General features: G+C 45.1%; 1 protein-coding gene across 1 annotated transcript in view; it reads right to left on the bottom strand.

Annotated features, from left to right (window-relative positions):
• CFAP54 (cilia and flagella associated protein 54) overlaps window positions 1–18,542 on the bottom strand; it is a 315,059-nt gene that overhangs the window by 219,922 nt on the left and 76,595 nt on the right. Inside the window, exons 19-21 of the mRNA XM_074983979.1 lie at window positions 15,462–15,539; window positions 15,230–15,351; window positions 11,309–11,479 (exon numbers count right to left, since the gene is read on the bottom strand). Of these exons, the coding sequence (XP_074840080.1) occupies window positions 11,309–11,479; window positions 15,230–15,351; window positions 15,462–15,539 (371 nt within the window). The remainder of the gene's footprint in view (window positions 1–11,308; window positions 11,480–15,229; window positions 15,352–15,461; window positions 15,540–18,542) is intronic.

Here is an 18,542-nt window from a genome sequence, read left to right on the forward strand (position 1 = left end):
TAGGGAAGATGCAGAGCCCCAATCAGGGGAAGTGACTGACTGGGTTGACAGAGGTCTGAAATAAGGAGGGGGGCTGGAGTGGAGAGAGTATACAGGGCTCCGACCAAGGGAGGAGAATGAATGGAGAAAGGGTGGCATATAATGGTGGTGTCTGGAGTGGCCAGGTTATAGAGGCTCCCAACTAGGTGAGGGGAATGTGTATGGATAGAGTGGCATGTAATGGGGCATGTGTTGGGCAGGGGAGTGTAGAGTTAGCTTTGGATTTTTCAAGCATTGCTTTAATTAACTCAATCTGCCTCTTCATAATTAACAGCACAGAAACTTTCATTTATGCTTGATTGTCCATCATGCTTTTTCTCCACTCTGTAAGCTCAACTTTTTCCTTTGCTACCTCTTCAGAGTGATTCTCCATCATTTATTGACAGGACTTTTTCTTCCTCCTCATTTGCGGCATGGTGCAAAGGAAACTGCTCTGAAAGACTCTTGACCAGCAGCACCACGGTGCAGCGAGACCTGAATGGCACACCCACAGGGACCATTTGAAGGAGAACCTCATCTGGGGGAGGACTGGGGCCTCTGGTTTGGGTCACGAGGTCGCTTCCTGAAAAAAAAAATGCGTGTAGAAATATCAATGTAATTGTCAATAGCAACATTTTTATCTTTACTCAGAACAACAAGCCTACTGACAGACTGAATGGCTGTTTGTCTCTATGAAAGAACATACTGCAACTACAAAGTCACTCTGTGGACTCTTAAGGCTGAAGAATGCATGATTTCAAGGAAAAGGATTTAAGCACTTCTGCAGCTGGTGTTCACCTTCAACACTAGGGGACGCTATCTTCAGTTCATATGAAAAAATGTTGCTGCATGTCCGATTGGCCACAGGCCCAGGGGAGGAGAGAGGCTGCTGCACATCTGATCAGCTGACAGTGCGGGGGGAAGGCAGTTGGCTGTAGCATGAGCTGCTTCAGGAAGCATCTGGATTTTAAAGCAGGTCCTCCAGAAATTAAAAAAATCATTAAAAGTCACTGCAGGTGCACATGTGAACCACTTGTCCAATCAGGAAGGTGGTTGGCTGCAGTGTGTGCACCTGGATTTTAAAGTCACACCATTATTTAACAGCCAGTAAGGTTGCATGAGTTTTGCTTTGCACTGGGTGGGTCACAGGAAAAAAATCCATTAGTGACTCACAAAACTTCCCATGCATTCTACGTTGCCAAAGAAGATATCAGCCTCCTCAGAATAAGACAAAGGGATGAGGGAAGACTGCCCATTCTGTCCAGGTACAATGTTGGAAAATGTGTAAGGTGAAGCAGATGACCAGAAAGAACACATCGATAGGCATTGTGGGACAAGTTCAGGGGCTAATAAAATCTATTTTAATAATGCTGCTGTCTGCACTTGCATAGGTCAATGTTGTAAAATTTTTACAAATTACTCCTGGGGAATTACAGAAGTTGAGCTGAGATGCCTTTAAAAGAGACTTATTGAAAGCTGTGGTGTAGACTGATGGGGTGCATCTACACTAGCCGGCTACTTCGAAGTAGCTGGCACAATGTCGAAATAGTATACGTCACATCTACATGTGCCATGAGCTATTTTGATGTTGAAATCAACGTTAGGTGGCAAGACGTCGAAATCACTATTCCTATCCGAAGATGGGAATAGCGCCCTACTTCGACGTTCAATGTTGAAATAGGGCATGTGTAGACAATCTGCGTCCTGCTGCATCGAAATAGTGAGGTCTTCCATGGCGGTCATCAGCTGAGGGGTTGAGAGACGCTCTGTCCAGCCCCTGTGGGGCTCTATGGTTGCCGCATGCGGCAGCCCTTAGCCCAGAGCTTCTGGCTGCTGCTGCAGCTGCAGCTGGGGGTCCATGCTACGTGCATGGGGTCTGCAACCAGTTGTCGGCTCTGTGGATCTTGTGTCGTGCGGGGTGAGTGTGTCTGGGAGGGGCCCTTTAAGCGAGTGGCTTGGGGCTTTGCTGGCCCCTTATTTCAACGGGGAGCACTTGTGTGTGTGGACGCCCCACATTTCCTTCCGGGGTAGCTCCTTTCAATGTTCTCCATCATTACTTCGATGTTGAACATTGATAGCACCAGCCCTAAAGGATATGTAGACGATATGTGTCGAAGTAGCCTATTTCAATGTTCTTACGTCGAAATAGGCTACTTTGATGTACTGTGCTAGTGTAGATGTAGCCAAGATTTATAAAATGGAAGTGCACATCTCCCAGAGCTGCAATGGGCCTCATCTAGTCCAGTCCTCTGCCCTCTCAAGCACCAGGCCTGGCACCTATTTGCCCCAATCCCTAAATGGATTGAGCTCACAACCCTGGGTTTAGCAGGCCAATGCTCAAACTACTGAGCTATCCCTCCCCCTAAATAAAAGCCAAAGCTAAATAAAATGCTCTGGGGGGCCATGATTCCATGATTACTTAATTGTGGCGTGGAGTGATAGTGTCTTACTGTTGAAGCAGGAATAATTCAGGTATCCCCAAAAACCTCCTGAAGAGAATCCAAAAGTGCCTGTGTCAGACCTTCAGCTTTTTGTCCAAACAAGATCAGCACTCCGTCAGCAGAAATATCAACATTTCTAAGGGAAACAATCATAGACCACCTCCCACCCCCACTTATGATCACAACATACTGTTATCATTAGGAAAAAAGCATACTCACCAGAAGTGATCTCTACGGCATCCTGGTTTGCCTCCAAAGCTGCCTCATCAGAAAAGTGGACAGGATACAAGTCTAGAAACGGGTCCTGGCTTGCAGGATCTGTTTCCGAAGTAGATTGTACTCCACTGTCATCCACCTCTTCTTCGCTCAGCAAATTAGACCACGCTTTCTGCTGAGGATGATTCTTTAATGAGGAGTCAAGGTATCTTCTGGGGGAAGTGGATGCATCTGTCCCCAGAATAGCATGAAGCTCCTCATAATATTAGCATTTCTGGGGAGATGCCCCACACTGACCATTTTCTTCCTTGCATTTATGGTAATTTTGCCTCAGATCCTTGATTTTTACATTGCTCTGCTGAGCATCCCTTTCAGAATCATGCCTTGAGATATCTTCACATAAATATCAGCATTTCTTTTGCTGGCTTTGAGCTGAAGGAAGATAGCTTCTTCCCCCCACTCTGAGATGAACTCCAAGATTTCCTGATGGCTTCATGCTGGGGCTCTTTTGCAAGCCTGGGAACTCATGACTACTAAGTGTACTAGCTGTGCTGCTGAGATGTGTTCCAGATGCTCACCCCACTGGCCAGAGAGGAAAGGAAATCAAATCAAAGTTCCTGGGCTGATGACCACTGCTTCCTGTCCCCTACTTCCTGCTCAGGTGGAGAGCAGCAGAGGTGAAGCAATGACCAGAAAGGACACATCAATAGGCATTGTGGGACAATTTCAGAGGCTAATAAAATCTATTTTAATAACACTGCTGTCTGCACTTGCAAAGGTCAATGTTGTAAATTTTTTTTGAATTACTCCCAGGGAATTACAAAAGTTAACCTTAGATCCCCTTAAAAGTGACCTATTAAATGCTGTGGGGTAGACTGATGTTTTATAAAATCGACTTTAGACCCTTAAATTCAACTTAATCTCCCAATGTAGGCCAGCCCTGTGTTGTTTGTAAAACTAAATAACAGAACTTAAGGTAGAACATGACTCCATGTGGCAGTACCAAATAATCAAAATCATGAATATCTTAGGACAAGATCCTAAAACCCTTACTCCTGTTCAATAGCTCATGCATGGTCACACTGAAATCAATTAGTCCACTTGTAAAGTAAGATGCTACTTGATATAAGTATCAGAATCCCTCTTAATATTACAGATTTATTCATTTTACTTATTCTTATAGTATGCTCTTTTTGGCTTAAAGTTTAACAAATTGTGATTAAACAACTGGTTCATTTTCAAGCAAATGAATATATAGTGAAATAAGGGAGATTTTTTATTTATGAAATGAAACCTTCTTTTCAATTCATATAGGAATTCGGAGTTTTGACTTTCATGGCAATAAATGTATGCACTTTTATTTAAATGTAATTTAGGAGAGTATGCAATTTTAATTAAGAAGGATTTAAAAAATCTTTCTCTGATATCAATTTAACACACACACGTAGCTTCAGGGGGAAAAAGTCAGGAAAATGTCTGTCTTGAACAAAGGATAAAAAATAAACATATTGCACCATCTAGTGGTGAACACCCTATAAGATTTGTCAAAAATTAACTTTGCCATACATTAAACAATGACAGAGAGATAGCCATGTTAGTCTGTATTCTATCAAAACAAAAAAGCAGTCACGTAGCACTTTAAACACGAGCAAAATAATTTATTAGGTGATGAGCTTTTGAGGGACAGACCCACTTCTTCAGATCTTAGCCATACCAGAAGAGACTCAATATATAAAGCACAGAGGTCCAAAAATTGGTATCAAGGTTGACAAATCAGAAAAATTGTCACCAAAGTTGGCAAATCAGAAGAGCAGGGGGTGGCAGGAGGGCGGTATGGGGTGGGGAAGTTAAGACTTAGATAAAACAAAGTATGTAAAAGAGTCCTATAATGGACTCTTTTGGACTCAGCCAGATAATTGCTGTCCCTAATAAATTATTTTGTTAGTCTTTACAGTGCTACATGACTGCTTTTCGGTTTTGATATATTAAACAAAGTGGAATAAATATCCATTCCTATTACAAAAAGAGAAGTTACTCACTTGTGTAGTAACGATGGTTCTTCAAGATGTGTCCCCGTGGGTGATCCACATTGGGTGTTGGGCTCACCCTGGCACCGCAGATCAGAGATTTCCAGCTGTATCTCGTTGGGTCACGCATGCACCGATGTGCGTCGGTCCTTCGCATGCTTTCAGTCACGTGCACAATCCAGTCCACACCACTTCCTCAATCAACTGCCCCAGATGCTCCTGAAAGACACAGAGCAGAACTCCAAAGTGGGGAGGAATGGGTGGGTGGTGGAGCACCCTCGGGGACACATCTCGAAGAACCATCGTTACTACACAAGTGAGTAACTTCTCTTTCTTCTTTGAGTGGTCCCTGTGGATGCTCCACATTAGGTGACTGCCCAGCAGTGACCCCAAAAAGGGAGGTGGGTACCAGATTTATGTACAGCTTGCACTTGAAAGGACTGCTGTTGATAGACGTGTATCCTCATCCAACACCCAGTGAATCACATAGTGTCTGGCAAAGGTGTCGTAGGATGACCATGTCGCCGCTCTGCAGATGTCCTTTAATGCAACTCCTTTCAAGAAGGCTGTCAACGTCGCCATCGCTCTAGCAGAGTGAGCCCTGGGCGGAAGTAGCAGAGGCGTCTTATGGAGCCCGTAGCACATTTTTATGCAGGATACAATGTTATTTGAAATTCTTTGTGATAATAGGCCTTCCCCTTTTGATCTGGGTGAAAGAGACCCTAGGAGCCTATCTGTCTTCCAGAAGGGTTTAGTTCTGTCTATGTAAAAGGCCAATGTCCTTCTCACGTCGAGTGACTGCAGCCGTACTTCCCTACTCAAGGTATGTGGTCTCGGGTAGAATGATGGTAGAATTATTGGCTCACTAATGTGGAACTCTAAGGCAATCTTTGGAAGGAATGCTGGGTGTAATTGTAAAACCACCGCTTCCTTCGAAAAAGTTGTAGAGGGTGGCGTTGCCATTATCACTGCCAGCTTGCTCACCCTGTGGGCCAATGTAATTACAAGAAGAAAAGTTGCATAATGATAAGCAGTTGGAGGGATACAGTGGCCAATGGTTTGAAGGGTGGTCTAGACAGTGTGTCAAGGACCAGGTCTAAGCTCCATGAAGGCGATAACAGTTTCTGCGGGGGGTGTAGATTTGCAAGCCCCTTTAGAAACTGTGTGGTAATGGGATGGACAAATATAGCTGACCCATCCTCCATATGTGGGAATGCTGATATAGCTGCATGATGGACCTTTAATGACGATAAAGTGAGTCCGCCTTGTTTCAGTTCCAGTAAGCACTCTAAGATTGTGGGAATGGAGACCTCCAGAGGAGTCAATTGCTTGGACAAACACCAGGATTTAAAACATTTCCATTTGTGTGCTTAAGCCTTTCTGATGGAGGCCCATCGACTGCATTCCAGGACCTCTTCTACTCCTTCTGAGCATGTTCTCTCTGAGGCGCTGAGCCATGGATTAGCCATGCTTTGAGGCGGAGCATTCGAGGATGAGGGTGTGTTATGGACCCCTGACTCTGCGTGAGAAGGTCCAGTACTATTGGGAGGGGGAGTGGTGGGCAGCATGACATGCTTAGCAGCAGAGGAAACCAGTGCTGTCAATCCCATGTTGGGGCTATGAGTATTAGGCGTGCCTTCTCACACCTCGCTTTTTCTAGGACCTTGTGAATGAGCCTTGTGGGAGGGAATGCACGCAGCAATGGGCCCTTCCATGAGAGCATGAAGGCGTCCCCCAGTGAGCCTTGCCCAATGCCTTCTATGGAGCAGTATTGCGGGCATTTCTTGTTGGTATAGGTGGCAAACAAGTCGATCTGGGGAAACCCCCATCTGTCGAATACATTGCGGGGAAGATCGGAGCGGATCTGCCACTCAGGCGTGAAAGCAAAATGCCTGCTTAGCTGATCCGCTCTCACGTTGTGGATGCCAGGCAGGTATGAGGCTTTCAGCATTACGTTGTTTGCAATGCACCAATTCCATAGTCGGACCGCCTCTGCGCATAATGCACGAGATCTGGATCCACCTTAGCGATTGATATAGAACATTGTGGAGGTGTTGTCAGTATTGACTCCGACTACCTTGTCCCGCAGGCATTTGTGGAAGTGCCTGCATTCATTGAACACTGCTCTGAGTTCCAATACGTTTATGTGCATCACCATCTCTGCAGGGGATCATCATCCCTGTGTCGCTTTGTTGCCCATGTGTGCCCCCATTCCTATGTGGGACACATCCGTTGTGAGAAAAAACACGATTTGCAGTTGGTGGAAGGGTACCCCTGATAGCAAGTTCTTGAGGTCAGCCCCCCATACCAGAGACTTTCGCACCTCCATCATCGGTGATACCTTTTTGTGAGTGGTATGGATCATTGGCCTGTACACAGTCGCCAACCAGTGCTGAAGGCCTCGAATATGCAGCCTGGCATTCTGCACTATGAACATAGTGGCGGCCATGTGTCCCAGTAGCTGAAAGCAAGTTAGGATTGGCATTGTGAAGCTGTACGTCAGCACCTGCACTAAGAACCTGATGGCGCAAAGATGTGCATCAGGCAGATATACTCTCGACGTAGTAGAGTCTAGGCATGCCCCTATGAATTCTATCTTTTGCGTGGGCTCCGTCATCGATTTTTGAAAATTGAAGATTAGGCTCAGTGAGAGGAAGGTCCTTGTAGTGATGTCTATCATGCGCAGGACATCTGCCTGTGAGATGCCCTTCATAAGGCAGGCATCCAGATATGGAAAAATGAATATGTCCTGCCGATGCAGGTAAGCTGACACTACCGCAAGCGTTTTGGTAAAGACTCTGGGCTCTGAAGAGAGTCCAAATGAAAGGACCCTCTACTGGAAGTGCTCCGTGCCCACTTTGAAGCGAAGAAAGCGCCTGTGTGCCAGATGGATTGTTATATGGAAATACGCATCTTGTAGATCGAGGGCTGTGAACCAATCCCCATCATCCAGTGCCGTGACTATGGAGGCGATTGTAGTCATATTAAAGCGCTGTTTGCGCAAATATTGATTGAGAGCCCATAGGTCCAGGATTGGCCTCCTGTTTTTTTTCTCTGCGAGAAAGTATCGGGAGTAGAAACCTTTACCTTGGAATTTGTCTGGGACTCTCTCCACCACCCCTATAAATATGAGGTGGTCTACCTCCTGCTTTAACATCATCTCGTGAGAGGGGTCACTGGGGAGGGACTGGGGAGGGGAATTTAGTGGGGGCAGGGATCGGAATGGGATGGTATATCCCTTGGCTACAATTTTCAACACCCACTTGTCCATCGTAATGCTTTCCTGTTGCCGATAGAATGGTTTGAGGCGGTGGTGGAACATATGCCGTGATTGGCAGTGAGGGATGTTCTTGGTATCGCAGTCCTCGACATAACTGTCAAACTTGCTGTCTTGGAGTTTGCCGCGACGATGTACGTCCTCGTTGAGGACGTCACCTGGATGGCCTCTGCTGTTGCTGTTGATGGTGTCCTTGATCGTAACTCCGCTGGTATTGTGAGCGTTGGGTTGGTTGGTGTAATGTCTTTGTTGTGGGTAGAATCTCTTCCTCCTATAGGGAGGGGTGTACATCCCCAGTGTTCTGAGCGTGGTCCTCGAGTCCTTGCTGGAATGTAGGACTGAGTCAGTGGAGTCAGCAAATAGTTTTTCCTTATTGAATGGAAGATCTACAATTTTCAGTTGTAGGTCCTTGGGGATGCCAGATGTTTGGAGCCACGACTCTCTACACACCACCACTACTGTGGCTGTGGAGCGTGCCACTGTGTCTGCAACATCTAGGGCAATCTGGACACCTGTGCGTGAGGCTGCATCGCCTTCAAGACCGGTTTCTTATCATCCGGGAGGAAGTCCACGAGAGAGGCAAGTCTGGTATAATTGTCAAAGTTATGGTTTGACAGGTGGGCAGCATAGTTGCCCATGCGCAGTAATAATGTGGAGGAGGAGTACACCTTCCTCCCAAATAAGTCCAATTTTTTTGCATCCTTGTCGGACCCCGCAGACTTGTATTGTGGTGTCTTTGAGCTGTGCTGTGAAGATTCAACTACTAGGGAATTTGGTTGGGGTGGGTGAACAGAAATTCCATACCCCTACATGGTACAAAGTACTTCTTCTCTGCCCTTTTGTTCATAGGCGGAATAGAGGCTGGGGTCTGCCATATATTTGTAGCAGCTTCCATAATGGCTTCATCTAGTGGGACGGCTATTTTGGATGATGCGGGGGGTCTCAGGTTCTTGATGAGTTTATGGTGTTTCTCCAGCACTTCTGCAATCTGTATGTCCTGAGTGTGTACCACCCTCTTAAAAAGCTCTTGAAGTTGCTTGAGGTCATCTGAGGGAGAGATAGCCCCAGGAACAGCCACCTCATCTGGAGAGGATGAGGAAGCATCACTCTGATAAACCTCCTCCTGTTCCTCAGACACTTCCTGCATCCATTCCCTTGAGAATTCTAGGGGAAGGTCTAACAACTCTGGACCCGTCCCCACTGGAGAGTCATGTGCTCTTTTTGAAGGGAGGGAGGAGAGGTGGCCATGCAGCGAAGGTTGAGGCAGGGATCTGTCTCTTGACCCTGAGCCCCGGTGCCGATAATGTTCACCATGATATGAATGACCGTAGCAGCAGGGGCAGGGCCCCGGTGATGGAGATCTAGACCATGATCGATGTCTGTGTGCCTAGCGCCAAGAGGAGTGTGATCTCCTTGATGATGTAAAGATCGGCAGGGATGCTCTATAAGAGTGCTCATGCGGTTCCGTTAAGGTGACCGGTGAAGGATGTCTGAGCCAGGGAGATAGCGGTCGTAGAAACAGAGATGGAGGTCTCAGGAAGGCTGGTGGTGTTGCCAGCCATTCTGGCATACCCATCTCAGAAGGAGAGCTGGGAGAAAGTGGCATCCTGAGAATGTCTGGGGATGGGCTATGGTGCCGGGTCTTAGATCTTGCCTTGCCCAGCCCATGTGGTTGGTGCCGCCATCTCCGGTGCCTGGGACCTTGGTGTGGGTGTCGGTGCCATGCCTGGTGCCATGCCCGGTGACGCCGTGTGTGGTTCCGTGAGCGTAGCTGTTTGCGGCACCGTCAGGCATTGTGGCGGGGTCTCCGGTTCCAGTGCTCTCGGTGCTGTAGCCTCCGGTGCCTGCCATGTCGGCACCTGTAGGGATCTCAGTGCCGACTGTTTACTGGTTGGAGCCCCAGGCAGTTTTATGTTGTGTGGCCTTCTCGCTGCTTTGAACAGCCAGTGGTTCACGGCCCTGTGCCTCACTCGTCCTGCTCACAGATACCACTGGCAAGGATTGAGTCGGGAATATCTTCTTTTTCTTATGCGTAGGTCAAAGAGGTTGTCTTCCTTTTATGCAGCTCTGAGGGCCCATCTTTCTGGGGTGTCTCTGACGGCTCAGGTTGGAGGGCCTTGTCGAACAAGACCATTTTTAGCCTCGTCTCCCTGTCCTTTCTTGCTCTGGCCATTAGTTTAGAGCAGTGAGGACATTTCTGGGGGACATGGGCCTCTCCCAAGCAACGAATGCATTTGCTATGGCCATCGGAGGCAGGCATAGCTTCGTAGCACGATTCACTTTTCTTAAACCCCAGAGAAGACATCTCTTCTCAAGGTACTTAACTACTTTCAATGTTAAACAAGGCACTTAACAGCTACTAATAGTTAGCAAAACAGATAAGGTTCACAGCCTCTGAGATAGCGGACCGCCCAAGGCGGTTGCCTCTTCCTTCTTTCCCTCTTCTTTTCTTTTTTTTTTTTAAACTATATACAAGAAAACTTTAACAGTCTTACAGAACGAGAAATAAACTAATAACTATATTATAAATGAGTTTATCTGTCTTAGCCGTTGGAGCCGAAGCAGATTCCGTTTGCAGCCATTGGTGGTTGAGAGGAACTGGCATGGACCGGATTGCGCATGTGACCAAAAGTACGCGAAGGACCAACACGCATCGGCGCATGCACAACCCGACGAAATACAACCGGAAATCTCCGATCTGCGGCAGCGGGGCAAACCCGACATCTAAAGTAGAGCACCCATGGGGATCACTCAAAGAAGAATGTTAAATATAGGATGCTTTAACTAGATTTAAACTTTTAAAATTATTATTTAGGGCTGGATATTGTGCAACAGTGAATTCAAAATTGTAATTCAATCAATTGGTCCTAATAAATACACGAATTCTACAAACATTATTTCCAGAATTTTGTTTATAAGCAATTGAATCCTTACCATTTCTATACACAGCATGAATATGTTTCAAAAGATTTACTTCTAAAATTCACCCTTGAGAAAACTGCAGATAGTGGCTATTTTGTACACCAAATTGAACTGTGTAAGGTGTCTGTTTAGATGACAAATTAGTCTATGACAGTAAGCATAAATGGATGGTATATGGCAATAACAGAAGAGAACAGACCACAGAAGAAGAAATGTTGAAGCTATATGTGAAGGTCACAAAAGTGAGTCACGAGTGACTCACAGAGATGAGAATGTATAATTTACTCAGTTAGAACAACTTATTTTACCCAAGAATGAAAAAGAATACTGTGATTAATATGATATTACTGAAACAACTTTCTTTACCGACACTTATCGTTTAATGGAGTCCTTATTAAGTGCATTACCTGAACATCTGAGGTGAATGGGGCTGGTTTAAATGTCATGCAGCAATGTGATCTGGAAAGCAGTAGAGGAGGATGGGGAATTTTATTTTTCTTGCTAGTCATAGCTGGTTTCAAATTCGAGTGCAGTGCATTTTGTTCAGCTTCAACCTTCTGAATTAAAGTGAATGCATCCTATGATGAAACATTATAATAGTAGAGAAAGATCAAGGTGAAAACAGAAGAGAAAAATGAAAACATATTTTATATTTGCAAAATATCTCCAAAATGAATATCATAGCCTGATAAAGTTCTCCTCAATGTTTAGGTTCCCACAAGGTGACACATGTATCACTTATGGTCCGAGTTTAGGGCTGGTGGGCCTTAGTGCTAAATGCGGTGTTGTGTAAGCCCTTTGTGCTAAAATGAATTTCACAACATACAACAGAAATGCAGGGCTCTTTGGTGGGTCACCCCAAACTCAGGTGTTATAATAGTAGATAATGATGTAATTAATTACTGTTGGTGTTGTTTTAAGATTCATGCTGCTAAACAACTCTTGTTAGCTCCAGTCAAGATGTAAAAGGGATCTAAGTCCCTCTCTCAAGAAAAATGGAGAACTTACTTTACAAACAGCCAGGGTTTTTTTTCTGGTGGAAAGCTAAGGAATGGCATTCTGCCACCTTTTTCTGCTGGCACCAGCGCCACCATTTTTAAAGTGCTCTGAGCTCCACATGTGGCTCTTTAGGGAGCCAATATGTAGATCAGGGCTCCTTCTATTGCTGCTACTGCTGCTCTACTTGCTTCTGGCTTACTGTGCCCTGGCATGCTGAAACAAAGACTTAATTGATTTAATGGCCGGTTGTTAAATCAATTAAGTTCAGTTCTTGCATCAGCACACCAGGGCACTCTGAGCTGCCCCTGGTGTTTTACACAGGGGAGCCAGAGCAGCCACTGTAAAAAGCAGGAAGCCGGTGAAGAACCATGAGGAGAACCCCTACTGTGAAACTGAGTCAGTATTTGGGGGAGGGTGGTGTGGGATTGCGGGGGGGATGGGACTAGGGGGAGGTTGGGGGTGCCTGGTTCTGGGGGAGTGGATGGGGAGTGGGTTTAGAGCAGAGGCTTGGGGATGCTTGTCTCTTGGGGAGGGAAGGCAGATTGGGTTAGAGTGGGGGAAGGACCTTGGAGGGCCTGGCTCTCAGGGAGTGGACAGGGATGGGGATAGAGTGTTGGGTTGCAGGGGTGTAGATGGGGATGGGGTTTAGAGCAGGGGCCTGGGGGTGCCTGGCTCTGAGGGAGTGGGAGAGCATAAGCATTCTGAAAATCTGGCAAGCCTAGAGCGGCCTGGCCTCCCATGCAGCTGCTGGGGATACCTGGGGATGGGGACAAGATGCTGCCCAGCATAGCCACAGGGCAGCTGCAGCCAGAAGCCTCCATGTGCCTCGTGGGTAGCCTTGTTTAAGTGGCTGCTACTGGCCTGTTCCCCCCAAGGGGGTGCAGGGTGGGCAGTAAATGAATGCAGCCTGGCCACCAGTGGGCCAGGAGCCCTGAAGTCAGTCATCAGCACACCCACCCACCTCCCACCCTTCCCAGCTTCCTGCCTGGCCCCAACACTGTCTGCCATGAGCAGCCACTAGGGATGAGGGCCCCGCTGAGGCAGGAGAGACGGGGGCATGGCAGCTCCACCACACATAGCCTCCCTACTCCCAAGCCAATGAAGGCACTGATAACATAAAGTACATGTGGAAAGTCTTATGATCATCTATCATGGGTGACTTTCATATTTTTTGGTCTTGTTAAATACTTGTTAAATATTTTAGGTGGTTTTTACATGGCAGTGTGGGATGTATGGTTCCACTGGCTCGCTTTCCATCAAAAAAAGTGTTTTAAGACCGTTATTTTGAATTATTTTCATTAAAATTGAACACCCTAACTCCTGTGAGGAATCACCAGACTTGTGTTCTGGCAGTTTGGGGCTGTGGGGAAGGGTTAAGCCTAGGGGTGGAGAGGGACTGTTTGGGGCTTGAGTTCCGGTAGAGCAGGGTTTGGGCTTGAGTTCCACCACCTTTTTATCTAAAAAAAAAGGTAATGTGAACACCCGAGCTAAAGAAGGAAGCTTGGCTTCTTTCTTCCCTGACCTTATCTCACTGAGCCTGATACTGATAGGACTGGCAGTGAAATAGCTAAGAAAAAAAATGACAGAGTGAAAGAGGGCATGCATGAGGATACAATACTCAGCCCCTCCTTCTCTTCTATGGGCTCCCTACATCCCATTTGCCAGACAGAAGTGGGGGGAGCATGGTTCAGAGCTGACTGCCCCTTTCTTCACCATTAATGTAAACCTCTTCTTGGGCTGGGGAAATGGGGGGCTTTTGTCTACTTTAGCTGCTTCACTCTCCCTCCCTACAGATGTAATACAGGAGCTGTGTTTTAAGGATGTTGCAGGTCTAACCATGCACCTGTTTGGCGATTATGAAGAATTTTTTTCCCATTGGGCCAAAGCGGAAGCTTGAAGTGGGATTTTTCATTTTCCTTGCAACAACATGAAGGCACAGTTAGTGTAAAAGGAGTAGATCTAGGAAATTTAACAGTAAGAATTTTTGGAACTATTGTTGCAACTTGCAACCAGTGTCCAGTGCAGAAAGCTAAAGCTACATTGCAGAAAAAGAGAGACAGCTTTTGCTGGTGAAACTTGTGCCTCTGGGAGGACGACTAACTAGCATTCTAAGATCCCCCTTTGATATCCTATATCCCCATAACAGGGAGAACAAGAGGTTTCGAAAGTGGGATAAGTCCAAAGAAAGGCTAAGGATGGTCTAACTCAAGGTATTGGTTATCTGGAGGGAAGCCTATAATCCACTGGGACCAGTTAAATGCCAGTTCATGAGGGATAGGTGAGCATATAATGCCCATTCTCAGGGTTAAGTTAGTATCCTGACACTTATCCATCATGTGTCTATTCACCTACATGTTCTGACCAATAAAGCTATGTTCCTTTGTTGTTTTTGAGCAGCATTATGAGTTTTGGACTCTAGACTAGGTTCTCTGAGAACAGGAAAGAAACTCATCATATTCATGTTCCCACAGTGAAAACTATTGTTAATGGAAGAAAGATGCCATATGTGTATTCCTCTTTAAAATTCACTGCACTCATGTAACAAAGTGGTTTTAATGATAGTTAATTCTCAACTGCTACAAATATTTTTGAAATGTTCTGCAGAGTTCAATAAAAAACTATTTTCAAATGATAAATAAACCCAAATGAAAATTAAAGGAAATGTTATAATACAAGAAAATTTAAAGATCAATTAAAAAGCCATTAAAACAAGAATTATCACTTGAGTGACCTGTAGCAGTGTTTCTCAAATAGGGGTACTTGTATGCTTAGGGGTATACCAAGGTGTTCTGGGGGGTACATCAACTCATCTAGACTTGTGCCTAGTTTTACAACAGGCTACATTAAAAAAACACTAGTAATGTCAGTAAAAAAGTTCATTTAGGCATTGCCTTTTCAACTACTTCAACTCCTTACACTGAAATGTAAGTACAATATTTCTGTTCCGATTCATTTATTTGATAATAAGGTAGTAGAAAGTTAGCAAGTTTTTAGTAGTAGTCTTCTCTGATATTTTTGCATGCTTTTGTAAGTAAGTAGTTTTTAAGTGAAGTGTAACTTAGTGGTGTGCAAAACAAATTTGATTCATGAAAAGGCTACAGTAATCTGGAAAGGTTGAATGGCACTTGTCTCAAGACCTTAGGACCATGTTCCTCAACCAGTGGTACATGTACCCTTAGGGCAATGTGAGTGAAGTCTGGGGGTACTTATAATTTTTTGTAAAAAAGGGGTAATTTATAAAAAACTTTGAGAAACACTGACCCAGAGCACACAGAGTAACGTACTACTTTGTGTCTCCTGTATTCAGTTTTCCTAACTCTTTCCCTTACCTCAAGAAGCTGCTTTTGGGCAGAACTGGCTGATCCTTTAGGGAACATCAGTACAGCCTTTTGCATCAGAAAGATAGCTTTGGATAACTTATTCTTTTTTATTTTATTCATTATATCTGATTCTGTAAAACAGATTATTTTAAGTAGGTTATATATAGTAATTTGTAAATATTCACATATTTGATAGCAATAATGCACTAAGCTTTTTAGTTAATATATTATTTTGCATTACCTGTGATGAAACTGAGGCAATTTACATCTTTCTCACGAGACTTAGTAGACTTGAGATTTTTGCCATCCATCTGAACTTCTATATAGAAAGGAAACAATACATCATCTTACTCACCACAATACCTCTCTGAAAAGAGTACTAGATGATTTATAAGTAGTTCTGTATCTGAATTCCTACTCTGACAATATCTGCTTCTCTGTGTTCTTTTGTTTGGATCATTAGCATTGTGTTACCTACTGTGACACAGAGGATCCTGAACATACAAGAGTGCAGTCATAGGTTGACATATCACAGCCCTAAAATGGTGAAGCTCCTATCTTCTGACAGATTAAAAAAAGATTACCTCAGATTAACAAGAAATATTTGAGGCCAATTAAAAGCTGCTAGGGATCTTTAAAAACACCTCTTCTGGTGAAAGAGAGGAGGGAACTGATGAAAGACAAAGTGCAGGAGGAGTAGTGAAAGCAATAGGAAAGTGTTCCCCTAAATGGAAAGCTGTCTCCCCTCCAGGCCCTTCAAGACGTGGGAGATGGGAAGCAGCTGGCCTTGGCCCAGGAATTTAAAAGCGTCCAGAGCTCCCAGCTACCACCACCACTACAGTGGCAATGGCCGTGGTCGGAACTCCTGCACTTTAAATTGCTGCCAGAACCCCAGGCAGCACTTAAGGACTGGCAGGAGCAGGCTAGCACCCCCACCCCTCTAGTGGCCAGGACCCACTCTCCCCACACTCTCCCTGGGGCACAGTGAAATCTGTTGACCACTCTGCTCCCCCCGTAGGGAAAGAAACTAAGTTAACAGCTGCTTGGGGAAGGAGAAATGAGCAATAAAAAAGTGGGACTCCACCAGGGTTAGTCCCTAGTGGGCTATCACCACTAGCTTTACCTGTACATCTACAGGGTATTGGGCAATCATAGATCTCATTGGCCATGTACAGTGATCTCCAGACAAAAAAAGCTGTGATCACTCAATACCTGTAGAGGTACAGGAACATATAGAGGTGGGGGCCTCCCAGGCACCAAGCCTGGCAAACTGGATCCAGCCTGCAGGCTGGAATTTGCCCATCCCTGGACTCACAGTTAGGAGACAGCATAGTAGGGTAACAGCTTGGCCTCCCTGGGGAAAGGGGAAAATATTTCCATTGGTGTTGGGAGTTTGGGGTTTTTCCTCATTTCGCTTCAGAGAAGTTCTTGGACTTACTCAGCAGGGCGAACAGCCACTACAGGTCCTGGGGTAGGGTGGAAGTGGGCGGGGGCCTGGCTCCATACCTCAAAAGGGGGAGGCCAAAGACAGAAAGGGAGGAGCGCAGCCCTTAGCACTGCTCAGATTGCAGTGTTGCCCTCCTTCACTCTCAGAGCCACATGGTGTGGCACAGCAGCACTGACACAGCACTTCAAAGAGGCCCAGAGCTCCAGCTGACCCTGCTGTCAATGCTGGACCCCTGGAAAACTGCCCCCTTTGCCTGCCCCCTCCATTGATGGGCCTGGATGTACCCTACAGCCAACCATGTAAGTAAGGAAAAATAAAAACTACGGTGAAGAGAAATTCCCTCCAGAATGAGACTGGCTTACTCCAGGCCTCTATACTGTACCAGGGGAAAATGTTGAGGCTTTCAAGGTGAAAGAAGTACCTTGCCACATTTATATCATGGGAAATTATGAAGTGCAAGATTAAGGAAGAGGGGTTTAGATTTATTAGGAACTGGGGACACTTTTGGGGTAGGGGGAGCCTATACAGGAATGATGGGCTCCACCTAAATCAAGGTGGATCCAGACTGCTGGCATTAAACATTAAAAAGGTTGTAGAGCAGTTTTTGAACTAAGAGGTGGGGGAAATCCGATTGGTGCGGGGGAGCACCTGGATCGGACGGAGACTTCTCTTACACGAGGCTCCATAGATAGGGATTCCCTAGAAGTTAGTCAGATAGGGAACGTGGGAAATAATATATGGGCAAGATCAGATGTGAAACAATCGCATATAAAAAAATCCAACGCGTCTGTGAAAGGCGGACATATAAATAGTGGTAGTTTTTTAATGTGCTTTTACACTAATGCTAGGAGTCTGTCTAATAAGATGGGTGAACTGGAGTACCTCATATCAAAGGAGGAAGTTGACATAATAGGCATCTCAGAAACATGGTGGAATGAGGACAATCAGTGGGACACTATCATACCGGGATATAAATTATATCGGAAAGACAGAACAGGTCGTGCGGGTGGCGGAGTGGTACTATATGTGAAGGATAATATAGAATCAAATGAAGTAAAAATCCTAAAGGAATCAAAATGTTCCATAGAATCATTATGGATAACAATTCATTCCTCTAATATGAATATGGCATTAGGAATATATTACCGACCACCTAACCAGGACAGTGATAGTGATGCTGAAATGATAAGGGAGATTAGAGAGGCTATCAAAATAAAAAACACAGTAATAATAGGAGATTTCAATTATCCCCATATTGATTGGGTGCATGTCACCTCAGGACGGGATTCAGAGATTAAATTTCTTGATGCCTTAAATGACTGCTTCTTGGAGCAGCTAGTACAGGAACCCACAAGGGGAGAGTCAATCCTCGATCTAGTCTTGACTGGAATGCAGGATCTGGTCCAAGAGGTAACTGTTACTGGACCGCTTGGAAATAGTGACCACAATATAATAACTTTTAATATTCCTGTGTTGGGAAGAACACCGCAGCGGTCAAACACTCTGGCATTTAATTTCAAAAAGGGGAATTACACTAAAATGAGGAAGCTAGTTAAACAGAAACTAAAAGGTAGAGTAATTAAACTAAAATCCCTGGAAGCTGCATGGAAACTGTTTAAAGACACCATACTAGAGGCCCAACTTAAATGTATACCCCAAATAAAAAAACACAGTAAGAGACCTAACAAAGAACCACCATGGCTAAACAGCCATGTTAAAAAGGCAGTGAGAGAGAAAAGGGCAGCTTTTAAAAAGTGGAAGTCAAATCCTAGTGAGGAAAATAGAAAGGAACATAAACACTCCCAAATTAAGTGTCATAATGTAGTAAGAAAAGCCAAAAAAGATTTTGAGGAACAGCTAGCCAAAAATTCAAAA

The sequence above is a fragment of the Carettochelys insculpta genome, chromosome 1 (assembly GCF_033958435.1).
Source record: "Carettochelys insculpta isolate YL-2023 chromosome 1, ASM3395843v1, whole genome shotgun sequence".
NCBI lineage: Eukaryota > Metazoa > Chordata > Testudines > Carettochelyidae > Carettochelys > Carettochelys insculpta.